This window comes from Vigna umbellata, chromosome 11, assembly GCF_029865625.1.
Source record: "Vigna umbellata cultivar VRB3 chromosome 11, Vumbellata_1.0, whole genome shotgun sequence".
Taxonomy (NCBI): Eukaryota; Viridiplantae; Streptophyta; class Magnoliopsida; order Fabales; family Fabaceae; genus Vigna; species Vigna umbellata.
The window spans coordinates 27469498-27486098 of NC_142175.1; the positions used below are offsets into that span (position 1 = coordinate 27469498).

General features: G+C 32.7%; 3 protein-coding genes across 3 annotated transcripts; 1 reads left to right on the plus strand and 2 right to left on the minus strand.

Annotated features, from left to right (window-relative positions):
• The first annotated feature begins 2261 nt into the window (after positions 1–2261).
• LOC148191396 (GDP-Man:Man(3)GlcNAc(2)-PP-Dol alpha-1,2-mannosyltransferase-like) lies at positions 2262–7198 on the plus strand. Its single transcript, XM_088102210.1, has 7 exons — positions 2262–2677; positions 3263–3549; positions 3916–4102; positions 4406–4474; positions 4584–4777; positions 6528–6637; positions 6743–7198. The coding sequence occupies exons 1-7, from the start codon at positions 2390–2392 to the stop codon at positions 6985–6987; spliced, it is 1380 nt and encodes a 459-aa protein (XP_087958336.1). The 5' UTR covers positions 2262–2389; the 3' UTR covers positions 6988–7198.
• Positions 6988–10199, minus strand: LOC148191397 (putative RING-H2 finger protein ATL21A). Its single transcript, XM_088102211.1, has 2 exons — positions 9516–10199; positions 6988–7882 (listed from the first exon to the last, which is right to left on the minus strand). The coding sequence occupies exons 1-2, from the start codon at positions 10195–10197 to the stop codon at positions 7434–7436; spliced, it is 1131 nt and encodes a 376-aa protein (XP_087958337.1). The 5' UTR covers positions 10198–10199; the 3' UTR covers positions 6988–7433.
• Positions 10200–10584: 385 nt separating this feature from the next.
• On the minus strand, positions 10585–15251 carry LOC148191398 (putative F-box protein At3g61730). The gene is made up of 8 exons (XM_088102579.1): positions 15034–15251; positions 13919–14118; positions 13788–13832; positions 11979–12143; positions 11811–11858; positions 11449–11619; positions 11050–11157; positions 10585–10876 (listed from the first exon to the last, which is right to left on the minus strand). The coding sequence occupies exons 1-8, from the start codon at positions 15168–15170 to the stop codon at positions 10794–10796; spliced, it is 957 nt and encodes a 318-aa protein (XP_087958705.1). The 5' UTR covers positions 15171–15251; the 3' UTR covers positions 10585–10793.
• Between the last annotated feature and the right edge of the window lie 1350 nt (positions 15252–16601).

Consider the following 16601-nt stretch of genomic DNA (forward strand, 5'->3'; position numbering starts at 1 on the left):
TGTCCAATATTATTCTCCATAAGCTTATGAGGAGTCTCTTTGGTTATGCTGGTTTGTGAGTCCAATTTGGTTTATAGACATTCTCTCTTGATGGTCTAAAGCATATGTACATCTTATTCGAAGCCAGAATTACCACGTCTATTGCCTCGACATTTTAGACAAGTTGATTTTGTTGGACTGAGTTTATTTATTGCAAGCATGACACATACAATTTGTATCCTTAGCTTGAGGAGGAATGTTAGAATATTTACCCTATTTATCATGATTATATTAGGTTTAGGATTATCCTATTTATCATGGTTTTTTATGTCTAGGTTACCCTATTTATCATGATTATATTGTGTCTAGGTTACTCTATCATAATTATATTGTGTTTAAGGTTATCCTAATTATCATGTATTCTTGTATCAATTTATTTTTATAAATAGAAGATTATGAGAGGGATCAATCAAGCCTTAAAGAATTATTTCTTTTCAATCTCAAATATTATTATTATTATTATTATTATTATGATTATTATTATTATTATGATTATTATTAGTATGATTATTATTATTATTATATTATTATTATTATTATTATTATTATTATGGTTAATATTATTATTGTTATTATTATTGTTATTATTATTATGGTTATTATTATGGTTATTATTATTATTATTATTATTATTATTATTATTAATATTATTATGGTTAATATTATTATTATTATATATTGATTTAAACCCAGAATCAGAACGGAGAAAATTTAAATCCAGTATCTGAACGGAGACAACCTCTTCCCATCCAGAATCAGAAGAAGAAATAAACGAGTTTCTTTTCCAGTTTCGATGAGCTTCCTTTTCTTTTTCTTCTTCAGCTGCACTGTGTTTTTGTTTTATGCATTTTTCTTCTATGTTTTACATTTCTCACTTGTTTATGTATTTGTCAAGTGTAAAACAGATAATAAAAGTTGTTATTTGTTAATTTTTTTTTATTGAAAATTACTGTGCTCATTGTATAACGCTCCTAAAAACTTGGATGTTAAAAAAAACTTAGGATGTTACAAACGAAAAAGTTTAAAAATTTTGCATCAATAGATAAAATCTGTCATGTTTCAAATATGAAAATCAATTAATATATTAAACATTAAGAATTTTAATATATAACATAATTCACGTAAAAAAATTATATAAACCTTGAAATAGTCCTTAAACAATTCCAATTCGATAATAATGAATTTAGTATAATTTTTTAATCTTTTATGTAAACCAACTAAAATTTGAAGTAATATTCACTATTGTAAATTCCGTCTCTCATACAAGTAAATGAGAAAGCTCCCCTACCTTGGTACAATTTTCTAGAATGCTCTAACCTTACCTCACAGCAAGGACTTAAACAGTGTCCTACAACCACAAAAAATGTGATGGAAACCGCTCTTAGAGCTGGGATTAATAGAGAAAACAAAAGGACAAGCTACCAGCTGCATGCAATTAGTAAAGTAGCATGCCCTGGGTTCCAAAAACAGTGGAGGAGAAAGGAAAACGACTTACAAGTCGGAATGAAGAAAACATTCGGTAGAAATGGAGCTCTCTATCGCGGATGTTTGGGCAGCACCTAAACCAACATGCAACGAGAGAATATGAGAGAATGGTAGAGAGAAGGCAGAGAGAAATATGAGTCTGAGTTTTAGAAAGAGAGTGAAAAAGCTGAAACAAGGAACTCACATTTTTGAAAAGTCCCTCCTAAGATCTTAGTGCTCTTAACCTTATGGGTCTGGCTGCCTCAACATAAGGCCCAACTGTCCTAAGATTTCATGTCCTTACAATAATAATAATAATAATAATAATAATAATAATGATAATAATAATGATGATAATAATAATAATAACAATAATAATAATCATTATAATCATAATAATAATTATTATAATTAATAATAATAATAATAATAATAATAATAAATAAACTTAAATGCTCGTCTCGGAATTTCTATTTAGTATTCATTTTAAAAAATGAAGACTTTTGATTTTATGTTACAAAAAATATTTGAATAAGTACCCGATTTAGTATTCGGTTTTTAGATTGTGGTATTCAAAAAATTAGAAATTAATCATTTTTTTATTTTAGTTGATTTATCTGAAAATTATCTAAAAAAATTATTTTCAAATTGTGAAATTAAAAATTAATTTTAAGTTCTGAATAACATAATTAAAAGTTATTTTTTATTTTTAAATCATATAAAAGAGCTAAAATGAATATCTTTTATTGGATCGCGGGAAAAGAATTTACTTTTCTTTCTATTGTCTAAACCATAGAAGAGGAAAGAAAAAATTGAATTACTCATCCAATTTGTTGAACAATTATGAAGAAGCCTTAAACATCTGCCACTGTAACTCAGCGATTTGATGTTAACGATGATAATCGTTGCGCTCATCACGGTCATACTTTTTGGATTCTGCATTGCTCCAGTCAACGGCAGGCGGCGGAGGAACAGAGCCGTCGGATTCTTCCATCCGTACACTAACGACGGCGGTGGCGGGGAGAGGGTGCTCTGGTGCGCCGTCAGAGGCATCCAAGAGGAGATCCCTGACCTTGACTGCTGTATCTACACCGGAGATCATGATGCCACCCCTCAGTCGCTGATGGCTCGAGCCCTAGATCGCTTTGGGGTCACGCTCCTCTCTCCTCCAAAGGTACATTCTTTTCTTATTCTCTATCTGGGTTCTTCTTCTTTTCTGTTTTTGGATTGTGGGGTTTTTTTCTTTTAATCTTTCGCTTTCATCGTGGCTTTGTATTATTTGAAGTAGGTTTTTCAATTGTAGTAATGATGAGAGAATAGAATATCATAGAATGCTTTTCTGGGTTCATAAGTGTTTTTAGTGTATGCTAGAATATTAGTCAACTCGTGGATGTTGTTTATCTGTTAATTACTCCTATTATGGGTTCGGTTATTAGTGCTCTCATAACTCATGAATTAAATTTATTTTGTTTTCTGCTAAAGAATGAGTAGATTAGGATCAATGGATCTAATTTTTAGGTGGAAGTGAGCCAGAGAAAGGCAGTAAAACATGGTATTGCTTGCTTAGCAGGTTGAGTTGACAATAGGAAGGAGGGGATGAGGGATGATTTAGCCATGGAATAAGATAGTGTGCTGATTATATAAAGTAAGAAAATATTGTTTTAATGAAAGAAGCATTTATTTTGGCACCAATTGTCCAAGAATATACTTGATTTGTTTAAAAGCTTAAACCTATCTGTCTTGTTGTCCTGATTTTCAGGTGGTTCATTTGTACAAGAGAAAGTGGATCGAAGAAACCACTTATCCGCATTTTACAATGATTGGTCAAAGTCTGGGTTCTATGTATCTTGCTTGGGAGGCTTTGTGCAAGTTTACTCCTTTATATTACTTTGACACAAGTGGATATGCTTTTACATATCCACTTGCCCGGTTGTTTGGATGTAAAGTTATTTGCTATACACATTATCCCACTATCAGTTCAGACATGCTATCTCGTGTTCGTGATCGCAGCCTGGTGTATAATAATGATGCCTTAATTACCAAAAGGTTTGATTTCTTCTAACTATGGGATTTGTACTTATTGTTGCCTCTTATAGACTAGTCATGTTTCGGAAATTTTCCTCACTTGTTAAATGGTATCAATTCTATAGTTTCAATATTACTTAGATTTGAATATTATACCCTATTCAATTGTTTTGAGCGTAAGAGTAGAAGATAATCAATCTTTTTAAAAGTATTTTGTTGTAGAAATTGGAAAAGTTGAAGTTTTTTCATGTGAATGTTCACCTTTTGCATGTGTCTCCTTACCCTTCAGTGCATACACACTTCCATGCGGTAATTTGCACTAAATTAACACTATTTTGTCTCTTCCATGCTTTAAGGAATTTAACAGTTATTTTCTTTTTGTTGCAGTGTTTGGCTTTCAAGATGCAAAATAGTCTATTATACATTCTTCAGCTGCTTGTACGGGATTGTAGGATCATGTGCACACCTGGCTATGGTCAATTCATCTTGGACCAAATCCCATATTGAAAGTCTTTGGAAAATTCCAGATCGTATTAAGCGAGTATATCCTCCTTGTGATACTTCAGGACTCCAGGTTTGCAATTTGTTATTTATAGTCCTAGAAACGTTATTATATTGTATGGTTAATGTTTTACATTTTTCTTTCGGTTGGGTGGATAGCTTTCCCATATTGCTTGTTACTTTGTGGCATTGAAGTATCTTACGGTCTGTTTCTTCTATGTTTCCTCCCGGTGTAGTATGTTTACCAAATGTTTAAAACTTGAGAAGTGAAGTCTCAATATGATAATTCTATGTGTGTTTGTTTGTTTTTTTTTTTTTTTTGTTTACATAGTTTGGTTATGACCAGTGAATTCTAACAGGTAACCAATATAAACAGGTACTTCCCTTGGAACGATCAACAAAAATTCCAGTAATAATATCTGTTGCACAATTTCGACCGGAGAAGGTGGGCACATTCCTATCAATCTTGTGAACAAAAGGTACAACCTTTTATGTGGCTCGTTTGAGCCTTTGTTGGTTAAACCAATTTGACATTTTTTTTCATTAATATGTAGGCACACACTCTCCAACTTGAGGCTTTTTCAGCTGCCATTAAGAGATTAGATCCTACCTTACCAAAACCTAAGTTCCAAATTGTAGGTAGCTGTAGAAATAAGTCAGATGATGACAGACTTCAAATGTTAAAAAAGAAAGCAATTGAGCTGAATATTAGTGAACAAGTGGAATTTCACAAGAATGTGACATACAGGTTAGTCCCAGTGGATTTTCAGTCTTTCCTCCCTCCTTCTGATGATCATAAGAAACATTTTCTCAGCAGTATAAACTATTTTAAAAGGTTATATTTTGTACAATGCATACCTTTTATTCTTTAGTTGATGGTATATGGTAGTTATCAGTCCAGCTAGCGTTCAGTGCAAATTCTGACAATGGGAGACTGGAGGTCTTGATTGCCCTTGGTTTTTCTTTTCCTAAATCCCAATTTCAGGCTGATATTTAAAGTTTCAAAACTTAATTAGTAGCCAATGCTCAGGTTCCTTAACCGCTTTGATTAACCAAACGCGTATTTTAAATCCATAATGAAAACTCCTAAACCACAGCACTAGCTACCCCTATTTCTTGAATTTACAAGGCTGTGGTATTTATAATAAAGAGTAAGGACATGTCACAGTTTCCCAATTCCTTCTTGAACATTACAGCAATCCATGAATGGTCACAGCTTTTTGAACCGTCTTTTCTCCTTGAAAGTAAAAGTTTCTCTAATTAGCTGCTACAAAAGCTCTATAAAAGTTAACTTTTTTATAGAGCTTTGTCTGGAGAAAAATCCAATAAGTTGGGGTGAATGCTGAGGAAGTAGAGATATTGCATTCAAGCCAAGGAAATAGAAGATCAATTACTTGAAAAACAGAAAGTTTGGTCTAAGGGTGGTTTAGCATATTTTGTCAACGTTCTTAGAAATAATATTGTCTTTAACCATGTTATCTGCCATATTTGTTCATCTACATTTTAGCGATATAAAAACCAGCCTTACTTATGCATCATGGCTATTGTTTTGTCAGTTATTTTGGAGAGGAGTTGGGATGTGATCAATATTTTAATTTCTAAAATCAAGTTAGAATCCTTAATCTAAATTTTTGAACTAGGATGGATAAGTCTCTGTATAGAACTATTTTGGTAGGGTATTGCACAATTTTAGTGGATTAATTCTGTCTCTTAGATTATATTATTCTTACGAGATATACTTGTCAAGTTTTTTTGAGTTTTACAAACCCTCATGGATGGTTAGTGTAATTTATTTTTTGTTTTTTAACTACCATGATGTTACACTTGGTAAGCCTTTACCCTTTTCTTGCAAAGTGCAAAACTTTATGTTTTAACAATTGACATCATGCTTCATATTGTAGAAGATTTGAAACTTGGAATTAACTTTATCAATCAATCCGATGTGTTGTGTCAAAGTCAAACGCAGCATATATTCTTTTTTATTAACTAAAGCATTCATAATTTTGGTACTTCTCTTGAACTTCTGATGATTAGATGTGGCTCCTTTAAAGTGCATTCTTTCAATCATCAAGATCAATGGCCAGGTTGATTTTTTTTCTTTTTTATTTTTTTTGGATCGGTGAATGGCGTTGATAGGGCTGCAAATACTTTCCTTGTAAGAGATTTCAGTTGTTTTTGTACAAAATAAGCAGTTTGGAAAATAATCCTTTGTGCATCGGTGTTAGTGAGCCTTTGAACTGGGTTGAGATGCATGTTATGTTGCTTGGAAACAACCTTTAGAGGTCGGTTGCATGGATCGGTAATTGGCTTGTGAATTAGCCAAGAACTCTGGATTAATGACTAACAATTCTTTCACTGAAATGAGTTTATCATTTTTATCACATGAATTCATTTTCTTAGTTGTCTATCAATTGTTTAGATTATATTTGTAATTTCAGAACCTAAACTGTAAATGCTGTACTCCTACTAATACATATGATGCTTGCTTCAACCTACAGAGATTTGGTTGGACTTTTAGGGGGTGCTGTTGCTGGGATTCATTCGATGACAGATGAGCATTTTGGCATTAGTGTTGTAGAATACATGGCTGCCGGTGCTATCCCAATTGGTAGGCTTATGTGCAATTGCACATTTTTGTAAATGCATCTATTTTTTTTGTCTATATTAGCAACTCTTGCATGCATTAATTATTCTTGCAATATTTGCTTGTCAGCTCATAATTCTGCTGGCCCAAAAATGGACATTGTGCTAGATGAAGATGGACAGCAAACAGGATTTCTTGCCTGCACTGTTGAAGAATATGCAGACGCCATTGTGAGGACAGTAACAATGTCGGAGACAGAGAGACTTAAGGTGGCTGCAGCTGCAAGGAGAAGGGCAAGGAGATTTTCTGAGCAGAGGTTTTATGATGACTTCAAAGCTGCAGTGCGTCCTATCCTGTGTCATGTTTCTAGGTGATGTTCTAGCATCAAATTAACATGATTGTAACATGAGAATATACACCAAGAATTTTGTTACGGAAAAAGTTAAACTTTTGTTACATTGTTCTTTCTTACTAGATGGTATCTCTTGCTCTTTGTACCAAATAGTAGATTACTCACTTGTACAGAAGACCATTGAAAGTTGAAGTTTTAGATCTTGAAAGTAACTATTTTATTTTTTTCTTTAATATATATATATAATTGTAAACCAAGCTCCTACATTCCAACCTGCCTCTAACCAAGTCTACTACGTAGTTTGCGATGATGAGGCAATTTCCCTGGTGAGTTATGCTTTTCAGAAAAATTATTACTGTATTTTAAATTCTCACAAATTACCAGTGTATACATATATGATAGTGTTGCTATAACATTGGTGTGGCTAAGAATGTAATTAATCTGCGAAAGAAAATCCTTGATGATGATTTAGGGGTTAATGGAGGTAACATGAAGAGGGGAAGGAGAGGGAGTGTTACGACAAACTGGGCATGTGTTATTGATGCGAAGCCACTCGTCTATGCAATCTGCATGGAAGCAGTGTTCGCATTCAGGAATGCATCGTATTGTCTCTTTGCTGTTGTACTCTGATAAGCATATCCAACAGCAACCACCGTTGGGTCCAGGGACTCTTCTACTCTCTCCAAGCACTACCTTCTCATAGGACTCAATGGTGGACTCATCCAAACCCGTTGTAACAATCTGTGGTGCTGGTAATACTGTGGCTGGTGCAGACCTTGCAATAGCAATGTTACGAATGTTGGCTAGTCTGTCCTTGTAGCACACGCAACATGCCATCACAATTGCAAAGATTACTGCCGGTCCAGCAATGCACAATGTGATGATTCTGAAAATTTGGATTCCTTGTTGTGATGGACCTGAACATTGAGCCAGAAAGAAAACACTATATATAAGGTTGTCTTTTTTAGAATGGTATCTGAAAATGGGACTGCAGAGGAACCTTGTTTATTAGGAAATGTCATCAGTAACAGCAAATCGATTAATAGAGACATCTTTGTTCTAAGAGTTGGGCTGACTTTAATCTGGCTTTAGATATTAGGCTGTTGCTTCTTACACCCAATCAAATTTCTTACTCCACCCCATCAAAAAACTTCCGGAAAATCCTTTTCATAATAGAAAGGGGTGATTGCTTTCACAAAAAATAAATAAATTCCAGAATTGTTTGTGTTCAGAAAAATAGATTCCATAAGTGATAGGGTGCTGGTAGAAATGTGATAGGATGCAGGAAGCAATAGCCTTGATATTATAACCTAGAACAAAACACTATTCAATTTGAACCCTACAGATTTAGGTAACTAAATTGACATTATTCTTTAGACTGTTAAAACTCAGTACCAGATCCTAGAAATTTACATGTATTGTTTCTGATTCAGTCAAGTTATCTCTAAGTCAGAGGGTGTATTTGGTTGATGGATTGACGTATCACTATAGCACTTTATATAGTCAATTAGCATAGAATATATGTATGTATGTATATTTACGACTTCTACTGACCAAGGTTATGGTGTTTTTATATAAATAAGTTCACGTTCAGTTGAAGAACAAGGAAAGCAAATTCTTAGAATAGCCACCACCAATCTAGCATGTATATATGTCAAATGTAAATTAATTTCACAGCTCCAGTCAAGGAAATATTTTATTTATATTTCTAAAAGAATTGAAATATTATTCTATTTGACTTGATTTATTAATTTAGATATATGTAAAAAACGATTAATACATTTTTTTCAAAATTAAAAACAACAAAGAAAATGGGCAACATCATTATAGTTACTAAAATAAGAAATAAAATATTTCCCAGATTATATAAATTTTTGAATAATGTGTTCAAACACAAATAGGAAACATTTGTTAAGCTAGTAATCAAAGGTAAACTAAATTTTAAGCGAACTTACTGTATTAACGTTGAATTGGGTTTTAAGAATTCACGGATTAATGTGAAATACATTTTTAGTCACCCAAAACTAATGTTTCAGTTATTTGGTGTATGGTTGAAGTTCAAGTAAAAATGTACGTGTATATATATATATATATATATATATATATATATATATATATATCGTGAACAAATCTAACTCAAGAAGTGTCGTGAAACAATTAAAATGGAGTTGTTTTTATTTTACTCTGAAATCTAATGAGTACCCAGTGATAATTGAAAAAAAAAAGATTGACATATACCATACAGATGTGCGCATTACACTTGCCTTGCATTTCTCTAAAAAAAAGCATTATTTGTATTGGTTTTAATTTAATGCCAGCATGCAGATCAAATAATGAAGTCAACTCCATAAAAGGTAAACAAAACAAAATTACGCACATATCGTGAATACCACGTAAAACCATTGACCAATATTTTTTTTCCCAGTAACTTCACATCATGTGACCAACTGCGATAGATAGAGCTCCGGTGATGATACCACTCAAGTTATTTCTCTTAGTTCTTTGTAATATTAGGTCATTTAGATATAAATCCATATAGAAGATATTTACCTGTTTGGTAAGAGAAACAGAAGAGTTGATTGTTGTTGTTTCGATCAAACCCACACAATTGTTCTTGTGATTCACAATATCTGCAGTCAGGTGTATCCCATGTCAATACAAGATCTTGACTAAACTCACCTTTGAAATTACCATCATACTGCTGCTCTTGCCCTGCAACTGGGACAAAAAGACTGCTAATAACGTAGCAAGATGCAGGTAATGGATTGGGCAAATTCAGTGAAGGGACAGCTGATACAAAATGCGTGGAATTACTGAGGCAGTCAATGGGAATGAACTGTGATCCTTCGTTCTGAAATGTGCAGCTTAAGAAGGTGTAGTTACGAGTAAAAGTGTGAATAAAAGGAGAGCCTGAGACATTGAGGCTCAGAAGACGTTTGGGGAGGCAATCATCAGGGTCGTAGACTTGTATCTTTTGTGCGAGGTAGTTAATGTTGCGCACGTAGAACACTCCAGAGTGAGGAAGTTTTAGCAGTGCTTTGCTATTATTCGTGCAAATTAAATTGAAACCAGGATACCCACAATAAGGATTTTGCTCATCTTCTCGTTGAAAGGGGAAACGAATAATGATGTTATTGCTGCCACAAAAAGAAAATTGGCAATCACTTGAGGCATATATGACAGAAAAGATGAAGGAAACCACAAAAAGAAAAAGGACTTCCAAGATGCCCATTATTTTTCAGATGTAAAAGTCTGCAGTAGGAAGGGAACGGACCAGGTTATAAGAAGAAGAAACCGTATTTTAATAGTCTATACAAATTTAAAAGCAACATTTGAAAATCATTTTACATTATATATTGATATAGTGTAATAAATTAACAGATATAAAGAAGGTATGACTCGAGAACATTATAATATAATTCCTGTACTTGTCACATTAGCCATTGTGGGGGAGGATATTTAAAATCCTCAGTTCCTCACCAATGATCATTAAGTTATTCGAATTTCGTTAGTTTGTTTCCAGTGTACACTGCACAAATCATTCTATTTCATGGAAGCAGATGGATGAAGATCTAGAGAATACTTTCTATACTTCCATACAAAATAATGTTTGGTCATCACTAATTTGCAACTTTCCATTCGGAAATATTATTTGTCATTATCTTTCAATGCTTAAACCAGAGCTACATGTGGAAAATTAATGGATTATAGAATAATTGTTTTCGGGTCCTTGAGTGTAGACTTGTATAATAATGCCTAGAAGACATTTTAAAAGCTAGAAAATAACTACCCAATCCCTGCCCCTCTCAAAGACAGGTTGGAGATGAATCACAGGAGCTGTTGAGAGATTCTAATAGAAACAACTTCTCCGTCCGTCCCTTCCCTCATAGCATGGTATTTCACATGAAGACCTGCGTGTATCGAAAAAAAACAAGAGAAGACTGTAAGCAAAGCAAAGACGTGAAAATGAGTTACTAGACCGGTGAAATTAGCAAGGAAATTCTTGAAAGGAAATATGGGATTTAATTTTGCCCATATTTTTCAGGTAATTGATGCACAAAGCTGTCAAGAAAAAGCTTTTTACCTTCATTTTCTTGTAAATTAGTATTCACAGCTACGGCATGAAAAGCGATCATGGCCTTGGGTTGCCAGTCATTTGCTCTTCCAATCCAAGACTTGTAATCAAACACCGCTGCCATTTAATGAGGAAATAAAAACAGATTGTTTAATGTGTTAGTGTGACATAATTTACAGAAACGCTCATAACCTAAACCCCGAATCATTCTGAGGCATGATGATATTATTATTGAAGTTCGTTTGTGGATTATCTGTAACTAAAACTACTCAACAAAATTTTAAATGTTTCTGGATCTATTGTGACAAACAGAAGGTGATCTCTTTTTACACTGACAATAGACCAAGGTTTATTGTCAAGAAAATTGACAGGGTTACTGAGTAAGCCGACCGAAGTATCAAGATTTACCCGACGTTGATGAATCCCCCAGGTGTTTGATGTCAAAAATGGAGCCAGCAGCCCCATCTGCTCGTTTTTTTATATCATGAGATCCTACAAGCTGGTAATCCCAGCTCCCACTTCGGTAGCCTTCACAGAGGAATAGTTCTATGTGCCTTGCATCTAGCGTCTGCATTGTTCCTATATAAGTGGGAGAAAGTTATCAATTTAAGTTTAATCTAGCTTCTCTTAATGGCAAATCCTTGCTGTACAACACAGTGATCAGTGATGTAAATTCACGGGAGCATTATTTGTCTTGTCCAAATTAGAAGGCAATGGCAGTACAAAGGGATTAGGGATATGCAGGGCTCTTCGGATTGTATTCAAATTACCGTCGCACGTATTGAGGTCACAAACCGGGCATCTTACTAGCTGTAGGTCTGAAAATTTAACCACAATAAACAAATGAAATTAATTAAACACAACTGAGATAATATGTTGACATATTCATTTCAAGTATAATCTCACAATCCAAGTGTAAAAGTTAACTTGGAAGTTACCAGCTATCCAGACTCCTGATTTAACATTGTCTAGCACGCAACAACCTTGAGACAGCAACAACTTTTCAATGCTTTCTCCTTCCCGTATCTTCCCCGGAAAACTCAGTCTCTCTGCCAGGACGGCTACAGAAGAATCAAAAGAAAAGGCACCGATACGCATCCAATCTGATGGTACATGATGATATGAATAATAAGTTACAACATTGATAATTTTCTAAATCTAAGACATTAATGCTGCACATATTGCGCCTGTAACACATCTTCTGTTAACTGGACTACGCTTTAGTCCTAAAACATGTGCACTCTAAGAAAGACTCAGTCAGGGATTGGGTAAATTCTAGAAAATTATACAATACACTAAGAAATCGCATTATAGCATAACAATCAGAAACACGGAGGACCAAGAGTATGTGCCAGAAGTCGTTAATGGTCTCGGATCACTTCAAGAAACTGCATTCACAGATTTTTCTGCTTTGTTGATATTAATTGATTCACTAAAAGAAATTCAAGAAGACGTTTAAAAGAAATAGAATATCATGAGATAGATAAACCAATGGTCAACTTAGTCTTGTGAAAACTGGCAAATAATCAAATGGTTGGTCATTGACTCTATCTATTATAAAAAAAATAGTATATATATAATATAATTTTACAGATTAATCATAAATTTCAAATTATTACTACTAACACATACGAATATATAAAATAACAGTTAATGAAATTTTACAATTAAAATTTCAAAAGTATTATTATAAATAAAATAAGTGATATAAATGCTTAATAACAATACAAATTCATAAAAAATTTAAATAATATAATTTTATAAATAAATTTAATATATAAGGAGAGAGATAGATAGAAATTAGAATAGATAATTTGGATTGGTTTAGATATGCTTCCAAGTGGAATATCAACTTTGCCTTATTTACCCACAGGTTTTGATGAGGTCAGCCGTTCACAATTTTACAACTTTTGACAACAATTATAATTACATAACATCTATTAAAATTTAAATAATATTATTTTTATTCTTACTTTATACTTTTTCCATACTTCCTGATCTATCTTGTGTTGGAAATTATTGTAAAAATAAATTACTCTAACATTTATTAAGAATAGAATGAGGTTAATATTTATGTTGATACTAAAAGTTAGTATAAATTCCATAAACTCAATTATATTTAAGGATTAATTAGACTTTTGTCAAAATTGAAATTAATATAAAAATAATTGGTGTTTTTTACATCTAATATGAATAAATGATCTTTAGAGTAAATTCATTTTCATTGAATTAACAGTGCTAGTTTTTCCATAGTTTCACGGGCTAATATAACTAAAATAAAGTCTCACTATACAGTGTCAATACCTTAATTTAAAAATAGAAAATACCAAAATTTAATTAACATGTTTGTTAATTTTTTATATTTAAAACACTGGAAAGTTTAAAAAAATGTATATAATTAGAGAAACATGCTTACTTCACTTAAACAATAACTTTTTTAATTTCAATTAACGCCTGTAATTGTTTTAAACAAATTAAGAAAGGTAATTAATATTTTAAATTTTATAAAAATTACTGTATTATATATTTTTATTATACCTCTTATCTTTATTAAATCATTGCAAACAATTACTTTTCAAAGAAAAGACTAAATACTAGCCAAACCCATTATGTGTCTTTTGGTTTTACTTTTATGAAGGAGAGTTTACCATCCAGTTAAGAAAATTCAAGCCTCTAATTTCATTGTTTAAAGGATGTAAAACAGAAAATTAGGACTGCCAAGTGTGGTTACCAAAGAACCAACTCACCTATGTGTTTCTCTTGTTGACGGAACATGTAGGAGTGGCTTCCATCTGAAATTTTATTTTAAAATCGAATTTATTCTAACAATGCTACCACTGGATTGATTGAACATTGAAGAAGAATGGAGAAATCTTACCAAATGCTGACGTGTACAGCTTGCACCACCTGAATGTCACGCGTTCCGGAGGTGGAACCTGAAGATCACGCAGGCACACGAACCTCCATATACCGTCCTCCATAATAACACGCTGGAACCATCGGCTTGTGGCTGCCAGCATTACCAGAGATTTTCCATCCAGAAATTTAGCAATCTCTGTCCAAATGTCCTCTTCGAACCTTCTCGTCCAGCGTTCACAAATTATAAGGTGTTCAGACAAGAATAAAAACCTTAACTAACCAAAGCACTAGAAATGAAAACATAGATTCTAAATTTCCCTTAAGAATTAAGCTTTCCTACATGCATATAGAATCTACAGTTAACTACACTTTTCAACTTTTCAGCATTTTCAAATTAGAAATTGGAAGGAAAAAACAGAGAGGCATCCATTAATCTGTATTAGTTAGAGCCATAGAAAACGAGGATCTCATATTGTTAATAGTTTTAACCTTTTCTATTAAGAAGTTCATAGAAACCAAATACACTTCAGAAGGTAAAACAGAGTCCGAAGAGAGACTAAGCTGTTTAAAATTTTTAAATAAAAAATGAACGTCTCAATTTTATGTATGTAGAGCTTAGAAACTCATGGAACTGGGATCTCGACGATGAAGTAAATTATTGAAATCACAAATTACCAACCGATGAAGCTTACTAGTTTCCTCTTATGCAAAAAAAAAAGTCATTAAACATGATTCAGAACGCGATTATGTATATATTCGAAGTTCATCCATATTCAAAAACTCTGTAACATCGCATTCAAATTCATCTTGCTAAACTAATAATAATAATAAACAAACAAACACGGAGATCCGTACAAATTAATAGATCACACTACAGTTATTTTACGAGTCTCGTTTGGTCGATTAAAAAAAAGGAAACTAGTCTCAGAACAAGCAAGCATTTATCAGCAGCACCGTTCAAAAACCAGATCTAAATGAAAAAACCGAATCGAGTTCAAGTTCATGGCTAACAAACGAATACTTGCATAGTAAGCTAGAAATGAGCTTAATAAAAAACAAATTCATGTATACAAGCTGAGTGATTGAAATTTAAATCATTTCGCAATTGAATTTTCAGAAATATAGAGAGAGAACCAGGAGAAAGTGGAATGAGCAGAGAGAAACGGAGGACGGGGAGAGTTGCAAGAGCAAATGGTTTTGCTCCGGCGGATCCGCTTTTCCGGCTGCATCTCGCCGGCTGAAGAAGTAGCGTTTTGGAGGCGCTTTCGCATGCTGCTTCAGGACTCTGATATAGCTTCTTCTTTTTCAATCTGAAATTATAAAGCTGAAGCGGGGAACAACCCACTCTCAACTCTGAACTGAAACACAACGGTTTTGTGATCTTAATTCCCTCGTCTTATAGGCGCGCCAAAAGCTCCCATTTCAAACAAAATAATGAAATAAAATAAAAAATTTAAATCACAAATAGAATCTTTATTTTAACAAAAAAAAATTAATGAGCCTACTTTCTAGTTTTATTTTAGTTTTTGAGAATCATGAACTTTTGGGAATAAAAAAGATTAGTATATTGTGGTGTCTAAATATCATATTAGTTTTTTTTTTTAGTTTTAATCATATCAATTCAGGTATCATAGAGGTAGGATTCTAGTCCATCAACTTTTAATTGTATCAATTGTTTCCACATGATATATTCCTGCAATTTTATGTGATTTATATTGAAAATGAGAATTCTTAATACAATAAATAAATTATATTAAACTTTCCAAATGATTTGAAATTAAACATCATAAAGCAAATAGTTCTATAATTAAATGTCTAATATTAATGTTTACATTTACTCAAATCTTACGCTCCTATTACATCACCTTACCACTTAAGTTCTGCTTCAGTAATTGATCATACAATAATAGTAGAATTTAATTTCATGTAAATAACATCAATTATACATCAGCATTAAGCATTGTGTAAAGAAAATGTATAGTTACTTTTGCTAGATTCATCAGTATTTATTACTTAAGTATCTTTATTTTTCCTTTTTGTATTACTGATGAATTTAGAAAAACAAATTAATAAGCACATAATTAGTTATAAATATCTAGTGTAATTGTCACTAAGGTCAGTATTTTACCCTAGAAATCTTATAAATAAAATCAACAAGTTTATGTACAAAAAAATAAATAAAAACAACGTGAACAAAGGAAATAAACGTAATTCAATATTTACCTAAAGGTCGTTGATTTTCCACAACAAAGAAGGGAAACTTTTGTCAATATTTAAGAGTATTCTTTCATATAATGACAATCAGAAATTTAGAAATTAAATCCTCATACAAAACTACTAAAACTCAGTCCTACGATCTTTAACAGGTAACAATAGTTCCTTTTACTGTTGTGAGGATGACCATATAATTGGCGTGTCTAACTGGGATTTTGTTTAACATTTTCATTAAAACATATAGCATGGAGTCAAAGATATCAGTTCTTTGGGGGTGGAGGAGAGAAGGGTCCTAATCCATAAACCCCAAGCCAATTTTGGTTTAATTTTTAAATGCCCTATTCAAATACTGCATTTTTTGGAACAAAAATAAATATAGCATATGGGTTAGGGTTTACATGAAATGCTCGAAATGTATTATGTAACTTGCGTGCTCCTTTATGAATTGCCGCTAGATGTCAAACAATTTGAAGAACATCCTTGCAAGA

Coding starts and splice junctions, on each gene's coding strand:
- LOC148191398 (XM_088102579.1), bottom strand. CDS start 15,170: ATGCGAAAGCGCCTCCAAAACGCTACTTCTTCAGCCGGCGAGATGCAG. Junction 14,119..15,033: donor GCTCATTCCACTTTCTCCTG/GTTCTCTCTCTA, acceptor CTGGACGAGAAG/GTTCGAAGAGGACATTTGGA. Junction 11,158..11,448: donor GGGGGATTCATCAACGTCGG/GTAAATCTTGAT, acceptor ATTAAATGGCAG/CGGTGTTTGATTACAAGTCT.
- LOC148191396 (XM_088102210.1), top strand. CDS start 2,390: ATGTTAACGATGATAATCGTTGCGCTCATCACGGTCATACTTTTTGGA. Junction 4,475..4,583: donor CACAATTTCGACCGGAGAAG/GTGGGCACATTC, acceptor ATTAATATGTAG/GCACACACTCTCCAACTTGA. Junction 4,778..6,527: donor CACAAGAATGTGACATACAG/GTTAGTCCCAGT, acceptor TTCAACCTACAG/AGATTTGGTTGGACTTTTAG.
- LOC148191397 (XM_088102211.1), bottom strand. CDS start 10,197: ATGGGCATCTTGGAAGTCCTTTTTCTTTTTGTGGTTTCCTTCATCTTT. Junction 7,883..9,515: donor CTGTTTCTCTTACCAAACAG/GTAAATATCTTC, acceptor CTCAATGTTCAG/GTCCATCACAACAAGGAATC.